Raw genomic sequence first — 17,969 nt, 5'->3', positions numbered from 1 at the left:
CATCTTTGTGATCTGTGCCGCTTCATCAGCCCCCATGACCACAGCACCAGCATCCTGGCTGCACAGCAGTGCTGGGCTAACTAGGTGTGCTGGGGCAGGGGCAGCCAGCCCCTCCGTGAAGCCAGGTCAGGGGGCCGAGATGACACACATCTGCATCGTGTTCCAGCCACAAATGAACACAAGGGTCTTTGAGAAATCACATTTTCACTGTGGTAATGTAACTAGAAGAAAGGGGGAAGGCCTGATTTCTAATACAAAACCCAACGCTATCTTTCTAAGGGAGAAATCCCAAGCAATAGTAAATATCTCTCCACATGGTAACAGCTGCGTTTACAGACACACGAGGTTTTCTCTTCTGTCTGTTGTAAAGAGTTCCTTTGCCTCTAAAGGCCCCTTTAAGTTGCAATGCTGATAATCTGACACGTTATTAAAACCCAGTATCCTTTGGAGACAAGTGATACAGGCAAGGAAGATACAAAAGGCGCATTATCACATTCTGAAATCAAACCAGTACTTCATTAAAAAAGACACATGAAACGAGTCAGTATTTATTCTTTCTTCTCACTATCCTCAGTGATAGGGTCTGCAGGAGGCTCTTCAACTGTTGCACTGTTGCTTTCCGAACCAGTGTTGCTGTCACTGGTTCCCTCCTCTGCAGTGCTATCGACCCCTTCTTGGCCACTCTCCTTATCGTCTGGGGTGGATGTTCCTTCTTCACCATTCTGCTGATTTTCTGTGCTCTCTTCTGGGTGAGGCTCTTCTGTAACAAGATATTTCTCAGTGTCATTTACATGCCACTACATTTTGCTTGTGCAATTAGAATTTAGGAAGAAACTGAAACTGCCATACATATGAGTACTCCACAGCAGTTATTTCTGTCACCTAGAACATGCAGCGACAGGCACAACTCTGAAAGACCTTTCAGAGCTCAGGATATGCACGGTCCTGCTGCACGGCATCCTGAAAGTCACCTGCAGCTGCCTGACAGCACAAGTCCAGCCACAAGAAAGCAAGGGGCCTTGTTAAACCAGCAGCACTAGAATTCAACTCCTTTGGTCCCCTCTCCCTTTCACTCATGCTGTTACAGCAATGACTCACTGAGATACTGGCTGCTGATATGCTTAAATACAATCATATTTTCTAGTGTCACAGTACACAACACAAAAAAGCCTGCAAATCAGCTCATAAGAGCAGCATGGACAGAAGTGCTGTTTATCATCATCTTTGCTAGATGTTGACACTGGGACAAGGAAACTCTTGCAGCTGCTCCTAGCTAAGCAACCTCCAGAAGATGAGTTAGGCTTAGAAAGCTTCCTCTCGCCTTGGGTACATTATACACAAAGCATTACACAGGACTTTGTGGCGTCTTATCCTCTCCGCTTTTTAAAAGGAGCAATTTAATGAGAAGCAAGCAAACACTGGATTTCACCAAGTTGAAGTTAACTATTCTGAATGTGGTTCTTCTGAAGCTTTTCTTCCTATTAGCAGCAAAAATACAGGGCACTACTGTTGGCTAAGCTGAGCCTCTACAGAGATATTTTAATGCTGATCCTTCGAGGATTATGAAGCTGGTCTTCAAATGCAGTTACCTGTCTCCATTGGAGCACTCTCCTCTTCTTTCTTCTCCTCTATCTTGTTAGCTGCCTGTTCTTCCTCAGGTGCTATGTTATTTTGACTGCGTTCGGCTTGCTCAGCTGCTTCTTTTTCCCTTTCCTCCTGCCTCTTGCGAGCTTGTTCCTCCGCTTGAGCAATTTCAGCTGCAATTTTTTCCATATCCACTTCCACCTTCAAACTGCATAACTAGAAATTAAAAAAGGAGAGCGCCTTCTTTACTACCTCAGTTACATTGAAAAACATCAGTGAAACCCAATTATGAGTTCAATATTTCTAAACGCAGCATACTACTTTTCATTTGACAAAGTTCATATTAAAAGCTTCAGTAACTAGGGAAGGAGACACATGCATGTTAACAAAAATAAAAAAAAAAGAAGGGGGTGGGGGAAGGGGGATAAATAAACAAGGTAAACTTTGTTTGAATGCAGCCAAGGACAGAGCAGCATGTTCTCCACAGCGGCTCTAGGCCACATTCCTCGAGCTGATCTCTAGCAAACTCAAGCAGCGAAGCCTGAAGGCACTTCTAAACTGTACTGGCTGAATGTCACCACTACAGGTCACTGAAGGAGCACGAAATAATGCAAACACTGTGTGCTTTCCAACACCCACACACTAGGACACTGCAGTCATCAGTTGTGTAATTATACATAATTGAACACAGAACTAAATAGAAGTGGGTACAGCACTTGGACAGATGGGTAACTAGCAGATTCCTCTGAGCAAGTGGAGAAAAGCAAAAGCTGTACCCTTTTAAGCTCGTTGTTAAACGATTCTGTGCTTTCCAAAAACTTCCTCTTCTTTTCCTGGTGACGCTCTTCAATTTGCAGAAGCTCCGCTTCTAGTTTACGCTAGAAATGAAATAAATGGTAAGAACTTTAGTATTCAGTCATCTGAAGAACTGGACAAAGTTCACAGCTATGTATAAAAATACTTAGACCGATATTTTAAAATACACTCATATAATACATAAACATCCTTATGCCTTCTTTGATCTAATACCCAATAGCTAAAAAGCGCATGAGTAATTCAGGATTGGCTAGGCATAATATAAATTAAAAATATTACGTACTTGAGGACAATCTTCCAGCACATAATTACAAATTTTCTTTCATATTACATACCCCATAGGTATATAAACACACCTTTGCCACACCAATTACATTCTCGAAAGCAGAAAGACCACAATTCAAAGGAAAGAAGGGATACCACCCTCCTCCACCCTCAGTATCTTTTGTTAATTAAAAAAAATGCAACAAATCTCTAACTAATTCCAGTGTCTTAGTTTTCTTCACCTACATGTAGACTGACTATACTGACAGGGTTCTTTTGTTAACATGCGTGTTTGGAAAACGCAGGCATGTGCCCAGTCAATGCTAGGTGAAACGTGCAAGAGTAACCTCACTAGATTTCTTTGTATGCATTTCACTTTCATTAAAAGACGTTACAATAGGTATGATTTACTGTAATAAAGAATCTTTACAAACAAGATTCTGAGTCATGTAAGTCACCCATAAGTCACAACTCTACCAGTGCCTATTACACAGGACACTTACTCTACATACAGCGGGTTATGCATAACAAAGAACTATGGAATAGTTATGATATCCTAAAAACCAAAATACTGTTTTTACCAGGATTCTCAGTAACAAAACAGCACAGAAGATGAAGCCTCCCATCTTGCAACTCCCAAGAAAATCCAGAGATTAGCTATTTGAGCATACAGAACACTGACATCCAACAAGAATAGTCATGTAGATGATCAAACGATCCGAGACTTGGAGTTCCGCCCAACACCATTACGTTTTAGCTGCCTTCACATAGTTTATTTTTACCTGATGAACCATTAAAGATTGAACCTGGCGTTTAAGAACTTGCATTCTGGCTGTTGTGACAACAGACCGGACATCAGGCACCACGCTTTCACTCAGTATCTCACTGATGAGACGATGGTTTCTTTGGAAACGAGCTGTGGCTGTGTGCTTCATAGAAAATCCATCATCGTAATCTGAAACAAAGAGTTTTAAGTGTAACTGCTTTAATTCCACAAAATGCGTACCAAGTCTAATGACACCATACCCACATTACCACTAATTTAAAACAAAATGAGCCCCTTAACACCGGTTGCTGTCGTGTCACAAGGTTCATACTAATGAATATAGATTAGGTTATCAGGAAAAGACAACATGAGGATAGCACACCATTTAGACTGGCACAGTTGTAACAGCTATGACTTTACAAGCATTTTCCACATGTCTGAAATCTTGGATTGACCTAGTTATTTACTGTGTTGCTTTCCACATTTCCAGAGTAAGAGGGACTATTAATACACTGAATTTAAAAAAAAAATATTCCTGATTAATCATGTTACCAGCACATTATGCAGTGCAAAATATCAACAGAAGAGTGACTCCTTCACAAATAACCTTTGTAGCACAGATCAAAAGAGACTTGTGTTTTTGAAACACTGAGGAATGAAAACATGAAGTAGTGATACATGTTTACTTGCCACTGAAAATTCACAGTAGTGTATTAAAAGCATTCAGTTATTTTTAAGTAAACATAGTTCTCTAAAGAACAAGTTACTGAAAAGAAAAATACACTTCAGGAGAAGTACACAAGCACACAGGTCATGTCTGGTCTCCCTATAAGCTTCTTGCAGAGAAAAGAAATTAAAGGAAGCCCAACAGGAACTAAATTCTCTTCTCTGACAAGCATCTGCAGGATTCACTACAAAGAGCTAAAAAAATTACAGGTCAAGGATTTTTTTTCTTCTCTGTGATCAAATTAAAAGAATTTCCAACTTATGGCAAGATACTGGACTTCTGGCAATTTTAACATAGTCACAGAATGTAACAAAACTACAGTATTATGGATTTTACAAGGACTCATTTTAAAAGTAAGATTCTTTTCTTCTGCTTTGCAGCATCAAACTGAATGTTTTTCTGTATCTAGCAGCACCCAAAAGCTTCCAGCCCATAGAAGACAGAAATCTTTCTACTATTTCTTCTACACTTTTTCAAGGAAATGAGGCAAAGCCTTTCAACATAATAAAAATCAAAACACAGCCTGCAGCTTTGGTATCAAGAACCTATCTACAAAACAGACTCCAAAATATTCAAGTCAAACTAATTAGAACCTGAAGCATGGTAATTAAATAGCATTAAGTACTGGGGAGCAAATAAACTCAGAAGAAACTTATGAAGTACAATTCATGTTTAGCTGAGTATTACAATCAGGTAGGCAACAGGTATGAATTATCATCCAGAATGATGTCCTGTAGAAAAGTCCAGGAGAAGAAGAAAAAGAAGTCTTCCTAACGGAGAACCCTCTCCCAACTATTCACAGATATCATAAGGAGAATTCTAATGTATCATGCCAGAAAATATTATGAAAGAAGATAGCTACTTTAATGGAAGTCTGTCTCCTTTATGTCAAAGTGTTATGTTCAAGTGCTCATTGAGGTATCTGACTAAATAAAGCAGAAAGAGAAAGACAGTGGGATGACAACAGATTTGCAAGAGACAAGTATTAAGCACACTGGTCTCCTTAGAATTGGGCCTTTGTCCTTTTAGTAAGATCCCTTTTATGCTAAAGGCTCCTGATCCCAGTGCCAGGCAGGATCTGTCAGAAGCAACATTTCCATCACAAAACCCAACTTGCTGTTTTGTCCCAGATGTAAACAGATGCAACTTGGGACCTGGTACAGCTGGTTCTGGCTGAGTTCATCTGGCTCAGGTAGCACCAAACAGAGTTTGAAGTCCCAAAATGCCAGCTACCTGAACACTAAATATTATCTACATAGATTTTGGAGTTACTTCACAGTGGGGAAAGTGCTGCTTGTCATGAGCTTTATCTCAAGGGTGTGCTTTTACAAGGAAGAAGGAAAAAAAGAAAAAAAAAAAAAAAAGGGTGTAACTGACTGAGTACATTTTTCACCCTCACACCCTCAGGTTTCAACAAGTATTTGACCATGAATGTAGAAAGCAGATATTAGGTATGTGAGTGAGTTTTCCCACTGGGTGGGGTGCACTTCCTTGCAGTCAAATAAACTTTCAGATTTTTCCTCATCAACTTGTCAACAGCAAGGGTAACTTATTTTCTAAACAATCTCAAATGACAGCTGTTGAACACATTCAAAGTTCAGGTGCTCTTAATCATACCAAAACTCTGCCTATCAGAATTATGTGCTTCTGGAAATAAAAGCACAAAACTCCATTCAAGCTGGATTAAATCAGGCATCTAAGCCTTTTACAGTGCATATGTTAAAGCCATTACAGAGTTTAAGCAGACTTATTTGTTTTGAATTGTAAGCATTATTTCACACATAATTAAGGGTTGGAATAACTTTTATCACTGGCTTGCCACCTTAGTTTTTGGAAACAAGATAAAGTCAGCTGTTAGCTGTATGAAATAAAACATGATAACGAAAAATCAGTATTAAAGGTATCAAAATAGAAACGAAGTCACATTAAATGTTGTGAAAGCTGTACACTGGTAGTTTTGCATATCTGGCATCCATTTCTCTATCCTGTCGGTCCTGTAATGAGACTGCCTCACTGGATGTGCATACAAATTCCCTTCTGCTTACCATCGGGGTCTTCCGCTGGCTGTATACTCATGTAAGGTTCACCTTTCTCCATGCGTGACTGCCTTTGCCGGCTTTCTTCTTCCAACGCAGCCTCAGCACGACTTTTTGCGTTGATGTAGGCAAGGTATGCAGGAGAGTTATGGTAGGCCTTCATGGACTCATTGTACTCTATCTGAAATGTGACCAATATTGTTTGATTGCACCATTGGACGGTTTCAGACTTGACATAACTGCAGTCTGTATAACCCAAATTGTAGTTATACAGCCAAAGCGATTTTGAATCATCTGGCTGATACACAGACGACCATACTCGGTCTCTCAAGTCGTTCTTTTTACAAATTAGAACTTCTTGCACAGTCATTCATGTTTTAAAAATACTAGCTGGACTTTTAGTAGGTTTTTTTTTCCAGTTTTAATATCTGAGAAGTCTTAGGATAGCTTTGGTTTTTGAGATTTAAAAAAATCAAACATCTCAGAACAAGGTATTTATGATCAGATGAACTCTGTTAAAGTAAAAAAAAATAAATTAACTTTAAATACTCTCAATAATTCTCTGGAATTCTAACTAGATCTCTGATTCTGATTTCTTCTCTTTCCTTACTGCAGTATGTTGTGAACCAGTTTTCAGAATAACTTATGATTTTTCCGTTCTTTGATCCATCCCCACACTGGGACGATACAGAGTGCTGCAGCCAGACTACTGTCTCCTCCTGGTAGCAGGACTGCATCACTATTTGCACCTTCTTTGAAGTATTTTTCCCTTTGAATTGCTTTCTTTAATCTCACTTTCAAAATCTGCCAAGTCTAGATTTTGTACAGTGATTGGAAATATTGCCAATGAAAAAAAAGAGATATAACCTACGATATTGTTAGAAGTACCTAAATGTCTTGTTCTTTTTATGATTAGGCCTGGAATCCTTCTACCTAGGCACTGTAAAAATATAAACAAGACGGCCCCTGCCCCAAGGAGCTTACAATCTAAACATCATTACCAAGTTAAAAAATAGGATTTTTTTTTTTTTCAACTAAGAGCATCTGGCTTGGAAGTACTTCTCTACTGACTTGGAATAAAACCAGCTTAGATTTGACCAGGTTATACACAGCCTCAGATGCCTACTAGGTTTAAGCACAACACAGCAGCTGGACAATTTTCCCTTTGTACTTCAGGATCACAGTAACAGTCTTGTAAAGGTCCTCAACACTTACCAACCTAGACATGAGGTAGCTGTCATCTTTTGTCATTAAGACCAATAAAACCCAAACAAAACCACAAGAAAAGCCTAAAAGTGGTAGCATGTAGCATTTTTCTATTAAGAAACAAAACACTATGCCATAGCGTGGAGTTATACCAGATCACACCATGAAAACCAAACCCTATGTGACTGGAAGTCTTTTACGAACACATTCATGACAATAGCAGAAGTTGCAGAGCACCAGTTTTGAAAGAGGATTTTGGTGTTGAGACAATCTTTTCAATACTGATGTTGTACAATCAAATCCGTTCATTAAACAGTTAAAATCGACACTCAATTATAAATACTTCATTTTGAATTAGGTCTAAAAACTGACCAGTCACAGTTGATGTACAGTTATTTTTTTTTAAAAAAAAAAAAATCTAAAAGACGTGTCAGGACATACTTCCATTTAAGTTACATACAGGGGTCTCGTGAATGCCTCATACACCACTGCATGGGTAAGATGAATTTTTCTTCTCAGACCAGTTCCTAGAAGAATCAGCTGTAATAAACATCCCAGATTTCTTCCATTTACCTTTTCAGCTTCATATTCATTCAAATACTCTTGCTTCTCTTCATCAGTGAGATCTCGCCACATTCCTCCAATAATCTTGCCAATTTCCCATAACTTCAAATCAGGATTGGACGCCTTCACTTGGTCCCAGACCTTAACAGAAACAGCTGGAGCTTTACTAATGATATCTAAATACTTCCAAATTAAACATTTTATATTGTCATCTCAGTGTTCTTTCTGGAATCACCATGAAAAACAGGATTAAGTTAGGAATGAGTCTGGCTAAACTATTTCGATTATTTTCTGGGGCAGGAAGTCAGTAGGAAGCCATCTACTGAAACAGGCAATTGCTGAAATGGCTTTGGTTTCATGAGAATATTGCCTTTAACCCTCTTAATTCTCTTCTTAAATGCACATCGCTGCATCTCTGGGAAAAAAAAATGCTACTGAGTAAACACATCCAGCAGTAGATTATGATAAAGAGCACTGAGCTTTTCAGATCAGTATGTAACATTTCAAAATTTTTTCAGTCTTGCTGATCAATTTGAGTTCCAACAAGTTCTGACTCCACCAAAAAAGTTTCTAACTTTATAGGGAAAAAAAAAGGAGAGCTGCCAGTGTTATTTCTTGCTGCGCCACTTGACTTTTTTTTTTTTTGTTGATGTTTTTTTTGCCTAAGACAGACATGCTGGTAAAGATACTTTACCAGAAGTGGAAGAAATTCCTTCTGGCTCACCCGCTTCAGACAGGCTGACATGCCCTCCCCATGCCCCATCAGATTTCAGACTCCACAAGAGTCTCTCTCCTACTTTCTGTCAAACAGTTCATAGAATAGCGAAGTAAACGTTGCCACAGGCTAGGTTGGTGAAGGAGAACATGCAAAGTCCACTCATTGCTACTCTTCAGTCCAGCTACAGCACTGTACCAAGCCCAGTATACCGCAAGGAATACTTCCTTTATATAAAAAAGTTCTGTCAGTAAGTCACAGGAACTTCTGAATGTGGCAGGGTGGATCCTTGTCAGCAGAGACAGTGGTAGTAATTATCATTTTAGAGAAATCTTTTCCCCCCAGAAATTGGCAACTGTATGAACAGACTACTGCTTTATCCTGAAGGGCAATGCATCTGTACTTTACAATTCCCTTAAAAGAATGTGCAGGCTGTTAGAAGTAAAAGTTTAGAAGCTGAAACTAAGATAACAGCAATTAATTGTTAGCACATACGAACACTAACTTTTATTGTTACTTGTTTGACACTGTATACCCACCTTCCGGCTGTACCTCATGTAGGGCATCAGGGGCTTGTCTGGGGGTTTGGGGGGCTTTGGGATGGTAATACCAGAGGAAGCCTATAAAAGAACCGAATAAATCCATTCGTTAATGTGATCGGTGGACAGTTTCTATACACACTACTTCTGGAAAACACTCATTCTTGTGCAGTTAACATAAACCAGCCACACACCCACACCCACCAAGAGAAGCGAGCAACATCACAAAAAATAAAATCACCCAAACTCTGAACAGGTATTAACTAGAGCGGGTCCTCACAGTAATGTTTTTCCAATCTTTGTCCTTTTATCTGTAAGTTTACAGAGTAGTAACTAGATAAATCTGCAAAAAGGCTCCATATTCTTAAAACTGAAATAGACAGCTCAGGAGTTTACATAGAAACACCAATCCCAGCAGGTTGTTTTTCTCACTTCTGATGAGCAATTTAATTTTACCTGTTTTGACAAATTTAACATGGCTACTGTACAGGTGAAAAGAGATAAAGTCTAAGATCATGAAGTTTGAGACATGTTCGTTTTAGTAATGTATTTTTCAGCAAAATTTGTCAGTGGCAATTTGGAGCCAATTAAACTACTCATTGTAAAAGGAAAACCCTATGCAACTGAGCTGTAAATGTGCGTATTATTTGCATCCAACCTGCACTGAATTGTCCAAATTAGCCTGTAACATCCTTCTGTGCTCTTATCTTCCTTCAGGTCTGTACACTGTCAAGCATGCTGCTTGCACTAAATCAAGGACACTAAGCACTAACTCTTGCTGATGGAAAGTTGTTGCATCCCCTCTTGTCCACTCAATCTCCAAAACACCTGACAGGGTTTTTCTCCCAAAGTAGTGCAGTAACATTACAGCCCCTGCCAGCTGCAGGTTCTGAAAACCTCCACTCTTCACGCACTTGCACATGCGAGGAGTTCTACTGTATTAAGTGGGAGCATTTTCATAAAAATATAAAGCAGCTGCAAGATCTTTCAGGACTACAGCCACAGATAAGCAAATACTTGTATTTGGCCAAGAAGGCTCATGTTGTGTATTCAGCTTTCAAGTTTTACCTCTTGATACTTTTTGTTTTGCTGAACTTATGGAGCTCTATGAAACAATGCATACAGAATTGTGTATAAATAATGTACATGAGGTATATGCATTACCAAAATGTATACATATATACACATACAGATGGATTTGAAAAACATTAACGGAAATTGTTTAATGCTTTTAAATTAACAGGAATTTAAAGACACCATACATATATAGATATATGCATGGCAGAGAAAGCTGTATATGCTTATGACATACAGAAACAATGAAAGTTCTCAGACAAAACCTAACTTATTCTTGTATAAGAAAAAAAGTATATATTCAGACAGTACGTTCATTCAAGTTCCAGCTTGTACGGGGAAGGTCTCTTCTGTAAAAGTTTTTAATAAACTAGATGAACTTCATATATGAAGTTTGAAAGAAGATTTATATGAGAGACATTTAAAAAAAAACCCGAAACACTTCAATAAAAGCACCACATATTTGTTATTTGAGAAATCTTTATATCACGTTGCAAGCTAATCAAATATTTTGATGTAAAGTTTTTATGAAAAACCTTAAAAGTTCTGAGAATTACAGAAACTTTTTTAAAAAAAACAACAGTGATTTACTCTATTTCTGTTGTGTTAGTTACAAGAACGTTACGCTTCCACAGTCCATTTTTGTTTCCTAACTGCATCCAACGCTCAGGACTATACCTGTATTTGAAAGGATCACTTGACTCCATCTCACTTTGTTTTCTCCATGAAAAATGAATGGAACATCCATTTTCCACACGCTGACAAGAGTACATAAAATCTGAAATAATTCTGTTCTTCTACTCTTGAAAAAAAATGATTTCTGAACTTGGGACCTTGCAGTTATTACCAGACTAGGACTAGAAAGAAAAATAAAGGCTTGCACCTCCAGCATGGCTCAACAGTACGACGCAACTACTATCAATGAACTCTGGCTTGCAAAATGTTCTCCTTATTTTTGTGCCAATAAATCTCAATAAAATGAGCAGTTCCCTCCCTCCAAGAATTTGCACCCACGCTACAGAACTTTTCCCTAAGCATGCAGCGGTCACTGAAGACCACAGACTGTCTTTTTGAAGTTCTGCATCATACATGATTACCACATATTTTTTTTTCTTTGCTGAGTAGAAGTCCGTTTTCCTGCAAAAGGTTTCAGAGTGAAAGGAAAGGGGGGTAGGGGGTGGGAAATAAGAATCAGAAGTACTTTTTTGTTTTATAAAGAAGTGGCAGCAGCCAAGACTCAGAAGAACCTAACTCTAAAGCCATTTCTGGTCAATTCCTGTTGTTTGCCGGATGATGTAATAGTTGATTCTCCTACCGTGACCCGGCTGTTGGTGCCCGGGTTCCCTCCCAGCCTGTAGTTGTTGTAGGCCAGATGGCTGTATGGATTGTATCCCACAAACCCTGGTGTGCTGGGCATTTGCTGATGGAAACAAATGAGACAAAAACACGAATGAGAAATGAGCTCAAACGAGAACACAGAAATGAAAATGAACTGCAATATGGCATGCAAAAGCAACCAGAATTTAAACAAGCAAATGAGGTGTAGCAGTTGGTATCTTCTCAAGACACAAAACTTACTCCAGTATAAACCTATTAAGGAAACAGGATTTTTAAGCAAATGTGTCACTACAAATTTCTGTCTGAAGCTGGTGATTTTATTTGTTAAGTGTGTAACTCATTTAAACAAGTATCCTATAAATCCAGTTCATGGCTAATAAAATTTTCCAACATAAGCCAGCAAGTGATTTGGAAAGACTCTTATATCCAAAGGGTTAAGCTTACACGGCATCACAGCACACAGTCATCGGGCAGAAATCCTCAGTATCATTTACTATACCAATGAATACCCCTATCTGCTTTCCCAACCAACACTGTACTGTTGATAAAAAAAAAAAAAAAAAAAAAAAAAAGGGGTGGGGAGCAGCTGGAAATCTCTCTCAAAGCACCATCTGTGCACCACTACCAGTATCCAAAGACTTTACTGCTTTACTGGTGCTTTGCAAAACAAGTATTTCAGGGAACTGGGATTAGAAAGCTGGGAGAGAAGACAATTCACAGAGATATGCTTCTGTTTAGAGGTAGGCTGCAGTCTGACAAGAGTTGAGGGACCTGCAGTAAGATCTACAGGTCAGAAACGATAAACTAGTCTTAACAGATCACTGAATCCAAGACAATTTAGAAGGATAACCAGTAAATCTTCATTCTTGAAAGTGGATCGATTCATTCTCACCTCAGTAATGTAGAAAGATCTAATATTTTTAATTTCTTACCCATCATCTACAATCAAGTTATCAGAAGGTATTCCTGTATTCCCCTCCTCACATAAATCTCTCTTGCCTTCTTCCATTACCCCCCACTTCCCAATCAAATTCTGTTGGAAACAAATGGATCAACCATTTAATAGTAATTGTGATCGAGTCCTGACTGTGGTGGTCCCGTCATTCCATTAGGATTCATGATATCCTGTAGTGTTTCTAGACATTTAAGTGTTGTCCACACAGTGTCCCACGCTTTAGCAGCACTTTGGCTCTAGTAAGAAACACATTCTAACAGTCTTTAAAGTGATCTGCTGACGGGCCTGTTCTAGATTACAGTTACAAAAATTCTGCAAATAGATTCAGGATTCCAAGAACCAAGGTTTGACAAATACAAACACTGAACAAAAATAACCCACAAGCTAAACTACATTAACTTGTGAAGCTTTCAAGTATATGTAGACACACTGTAGTTAGTTTATTTCTAAATATACAAATACAGAGTAAAATTATCCCTTAACAGTCAGGCTTCAAATATATGTTTTGTTGCCAAACTTTTAAAACCTCAGTCACAGCAGTTGACATTTACTCAATCTGTATGCCTGTGATCATGACATACACATTCACTATTTAATAAGGCGCCATTTTACTATATTTTCTCTATTACCATAACAAGAGGTTTTGAATAGTTGAACTACACCTCTTCAATAAAATCAGATGACAACTGTAATCTCCGTCTGCTTAATTCTTTATTTATGCAAGACAGGATTTAAATGTTACCAGGGAACTACCTTGCATTACCTGGAGAATTTTTACTTTCAGCTATAATACTGTAGTTAGGAGAACTACTGGTATTTTGTTGACTGTAGTTACTGGAACTGGCTGTGGAAGAACAAGCAAGGTTATTTGTCTACTTTTATGACTTGTGTTAACAGAGCACAGACTATCATGTGAAGGACTGTATAAAACATAAGTAATACAGCAGATGCTTGAAAGTCAGGTAATGCATGTCACTAGTTGCGGTTTTGAAATTTGTTTCATGTACCCTTCTGAAGACTTCTGTCTTGACTAAAGAATGCACCGCATCCATATAAACTGTTTAACAACTTCCATAATCATAATCCCAAAGGAATCACACATGTACATGCACAGCTCTCGATGCAGTAATCCAGTTGTAAGGTAGATGCCATCATGTTCCTCCTAATACTGGCACAAATCTATTAAGTTGCATGCAAAAGGAAAACTCTGAACATACACAAATAAAGTTTTATTTATGCAAATTTTTAAGAACATGACTTATATTTATACATTATATAACTTTCAAGCCTCTTTACATTTAAAATATGGCACAATAAATTTGAAGGATCACATTTCACCTAAATCCCATCCTGCAGTTTTCATCCCAGATGCAGGATCAGGGACACTACTAGCAGAGTTTTCAAGTTTCTCTGGTAAAAAAAAAAAAATACCACTATAGCATCTTTGCTCATTCCTCTGTACAAAAAGACTCTTATTTTCTCATGTGAATATGTTTCTCCTAAAATGCAAGCTATTTAGAAATGTGAGCGCTACCAAAGAGATGCATTTGCTTTCAAATGCTTTCCTGACCACAGTGTACTGGTATTTTAGTACCTTTTTATACACGCATGAATACAACTAGATGCGATTCAAAGCTACTGTTCATATTTTCCTCAGTGTCATTTCATAGCATTTTAATAAAGTAAAATATTTCTCATGCCAGAGACCTCAAAACAGCAGTCACTTCAAGAAATCTGAGTAAGACTGGCATCATGAGCATTTTGTTATTCTGACCCAATAGCTAGGTTGGACTCAATCTTAAAGGCCTTTTCCAACCTAAACAATTCTATGATTATTTAACAGAATTTTGCATACTCATGCATTCCACCATAAATCAGCTTGGTACATGAAAAAATGCAGTTTGCCCATGATTTGGGCATCAGTTAAGCAAGAAGTTTTAGAACTGAACATACCAGTTTGTTCTTAAATATTACAATATATGTTGCAACCCACTGTGAATAATTTTAGACTGACTGCTTACAGAAAAAAAAAGTATCTGCAGAATCTATCCTTAAAAGTGAAACAAGTTTATTCAGCTTCTCTTTCACAAACTGCTTCGGGGAAAAAAAAAAAAACAACAAAACAAAACCATTAATTTAAAGAGTGTATACCATATTGATAACAAAACACAAGGAGTTTGTGTTTCCAATACAGGAAGGTAATGCACCAGAGTAATAATTACGGAGTTAAGTTATTAAAGACTGTATTACCATCTCTGTATTAATGAGAGAAATCACTATACTTACGGTTGCAGGAGCTGGGGTAGGAGGTGGGGCGTAAGATGGCCTTTCTGTTAAGATAGAAATGTAAGCAATTTTTTTTCCTCCCCTTGAAAATCTGAACTGATTTTTTTAAGGCATCTGCTGTGGCAAACATTTAAACAATTTACAAAAACAAGACAAAAATCCTACAAAGACTTTGCATTTTGCCACTGAAGAGCGTAAAGCAAAGAACACAAGAGAAAGAAAAAAAATATTTAAGACCACACCACTGCTATATTGCTAGCCTTTTATTTAGGCATAAGACTGAATATGAAATCCATTTATATGTACATCAATTAAAAAGAAGTTAAGCAAAAAAATGCAGTGGAACAGGATTTTGGAGAAGCTGTGGTATTTGGATTTCCTATGAAAACAATATGTCAGAAATGAGCCACAGCAAGATTTAAGGCCAAGAGTTTGGTCAGAAATTACGACATTTCACATCATTCCTTTTAATGCAAGGAATAACAGGATTATAATCACCAACAGGCTTTGCTGAACCAGCTCTTTAATTCATCAAGTTAAAGGAAGAAAAATCTGAAAACTTACTTGACATTTTGATAGGCAAATTTTCAGCCACCTGACATTATATTTGTACTTCTGAAAGACAAAAGAATATCACGCTATTAAGTATTATACCTTTGCTTCCCCAAGTCTTTGAAACTTCAGTTATTACCTTTACCACTGATTACGAAAAAGTGTTGCCAATTCTGAAATAAAGACAAAAGAATTTCTAAAAATTCAAGGTGTAATATCTTTGAAAAATTAGTGTGCTTTCCAAGGAATCTGGCCTTAAATAGCTGCGAAATAACTCTGAGATTTGTGTCATCTTCATGTTAAAGGTTTTAAGTGTGTCTATACGTATTTTTCCCTTCAGAAATAAAGGGAATATACCCATTGTCCACTTCAGAAAATTAGTGTTAATGTATAAGTGACCAAAGAACATGCCCTTTACACAGCACAAAATAAAAAAGATATTAAAAAACTACCGAACACAGCAGCACAGCCATGAGATTTAACCTTTCAGCAACAAGCCCATCGGTGTGTATGGAAAAAGCGGTATTTTTTGCGGCTTTTCTCTTCAGGTGCCTCCTCCGAAGCTGCAGCAGAAGTCGCCCCTCCTGCAATTCCTGGTTAGCAGCGTGCAGGGCTCTCGGCCCCGCCGCCCCCCACAAGGGTCCCCGGGCCTCACGGCCCCACTCCCGGGGACCAGCGCCGAGAAACGCCGGGGGGACGGCCACACCCCCCCCCCCCCCAGCCCCTCACCCACCACGACAACCGGCGGAGGACGCAGCCCGCTCAGCCGCTAACGGGGAGGAGATCAGGGCCTGCTCCCTCACCCCCTCCAGCCAGGCTACTCCCTGGGCCACACTGTGCCCCCGGGCCTGCCCGCCTCATAGCTGCCGGGCCAGGCCGGATGGGCCGCCCCAACTCACCCGCTCCAGCGCCGGCCGCGCTCCCTTTGTTCCCCACCAGGCCGGGGCGGCGGCGAGGACGGCGCCTGCGCGCCCTGTTCCGCACTTTCGACACGTCGCCCCCGCCCTGCCGGCAGCTGGTTTCTCTTTTCGGGGGAAGGCGGCTCGCCCGCCCCGCTGCCCCTCGGGCCCCCGCTGGGCAGGGGCCTTCCCCGTAGCCTCCGGGGCCGGTGGGGCTGGAAGGGCTTGTGGCGAATCTGCGGGATGCTGGGGGCAAAGGCGATCCGGGCGCGGGGTGCGGCCCCCGTCGTTACCGGGAAGGCGGTACCGCCTCACCTGGGCGGGGCGTCTTACCGGTGGTCCCGAGGCACGGGGCGGGCTCTGCCGCAGGCTCGCGGTCTCCAGCACCGCGCTTGTCCCCTTCGCGACAGTCAGGGGAAGGCGCGGGCGGGAAGCTGCCCCCCTTCACGTTCTTGTCAGCTCAGCCGAGCCACCTCCCCGCGGGGCAGCCCCCCCCCGTCCCCATGACCCCGGTGTTGGCGGGACCGGGAGAGGCGGCGGCGCCGTGTCCCGGTGGCGAATCTGCGGCGCAGAGCGGGGAGGGGGGGGCGGCGGCGGCGCCTCACGCCCGCAGGTTTGGCGCCTTTTTCCCCTCAGAGGGAGCACGCGGCGCCCTGAGGCGCCCGGGCGGGCTGCACAGGGGGCGGCTGGAGAAACGCTGCGGTGTAATGTGCGACTAACCCCGTAAAGACAGGCGCTAAGGTCAGGTGAACGGCCCTGCGGGGAGCCCTGTGTCTGTGTAAGGGGTGCGGTGCGGTGCTGAAATAGTGGTTTGGGAATGGCATCCCTTCAGAAAAGGTTGAGCAGGATGCGGCCCTCCGTCTGGTCGTGCTTGCCGTGCCGTGAGGAAAGGTGGGAGGATGCCGGTGCGTCGATGGAAGGTGTGAACAGAAGGCGGCCTAGGGGAAGCCTGTGCAGTGGTGTGAAGGAATGCTGGTCATATGGGCTATGGGAGAGATCCTAGTTTATAAATCTGTGTAGTTTATAATTTTGAACTAAGTCAGACTTGGGACAGCTAGCTGCTGAGTACAGGGGATTGTGAATTACAGAATAGACTGGAAGCAGTGGAATTATCCAGAACAATTTCTTGCAGAAATTTCTGAAGGTATCATACACAGAGGTAAAAAGCTTGCAAATACAAACTACATAACACCATATGGCTCTGAGTGTGTGAGGAAGATGAAGAATTTCAGATCCCAGCATTCAGCACAGGAGTCTTTTTTTTTTTTTTTTTTCCAGTGGAAATTGTTAATGTGACTGAATTAAATATGAAAACTTAAAGTTTGGCATTGAAATTCTGTCACACAGCTAATAGGACTGATTTCTAGACATCCATAAAGGAGGATTTTGGTGGAGCTGGTGAATGTGGCAGCTGAAGGAAAGCCAAACAGATGATACCAACCAAACCTAAAAATACAGCAGAAGGTGAAAAGGAAAACTGAGTATGATACCGGGTTGCTGCAAGTCAGGCCCATTTCTTCTTGATGCCTACGTTTTGGGCCTTTTTTGCTTTCGTTCTTAAATCAACCATATTTTTAGGAACAAGTATAGAGACAAGAACGCTGCTCTCATCTGCCTATAGTGTGCTGTCCGTGGCCACAATGGAAGT

General features: G+C 40.4%; 1 protein-coding gene across 3 annotated transcripts; it reads right to left on the bottom strand.

Moving 5' to 3' along the window:
* Positions 1-536: 536 nt before the first annotated feature.
* On the bottom strand, positions 537-16,431 carry SMARCE1 (SWI/SNF related, matrix associated, actin dependent regulator of chromatin, subfamily e, member 1). Of its 3 annotated transcripts, none has more exons than XM_040617333.1 (11): positions 16,322-16,431; positions 15,435-15,485; positions 14,871-14,914; positions 11,544-11,711; positions 9,218-9,298; positions 7,973-8,104; positions 6,203-6,374; positions 3,447-3,619; positions 2,361-2,462; positions 1,590-1,800; positions 537-760 (listed from the first exon to the last, which is right to left on the bottom strand). In XM_040617333.1, exons 2-11 carry the CDS (start codon positions 15,439-15,441, stop codon positions 549-551), a joined length of 1,302 nt encoding a protein of 433 aa, XP_040473267.1. In that variant the 5' UTR covers positions 15,442-15,485; positions 16,322-16,431; the 3' UTR covers positions 537-548. The 3 variants fall into 3 exon arrangements, with proteins under 3 accessions (XP_040473267.1, XP_040473268.1, XP_040473269.1); XM_040617334.1 differs by having other exon boundaries at positions 11,607-11,711; XM_040617335.1 differs by lacking the exon at positions 11,544-11,711.
* Positions 16,432-17,969: the final 1,538 nt, after the last annotated feature.

This window comes from Falco naumanni, chromosome 18 (genome assembly GCF_017639655.2).
Source record: "Falco naumanni isolate bFalNau1 chromosome 18, bFalNau1.pat, whole genome shotgun sequence".
Lineage (NCBI taxonomy): Eukaryota > Metazoa > Chordata > Aves > Falconiformes > Falconidae > Falco > Falco naumanni.
The sequence above is the reverse complement of the archived record's forward strand: the minus strand, read 5'-3'. Positions and strand labels throughout refer to the sequence as shown.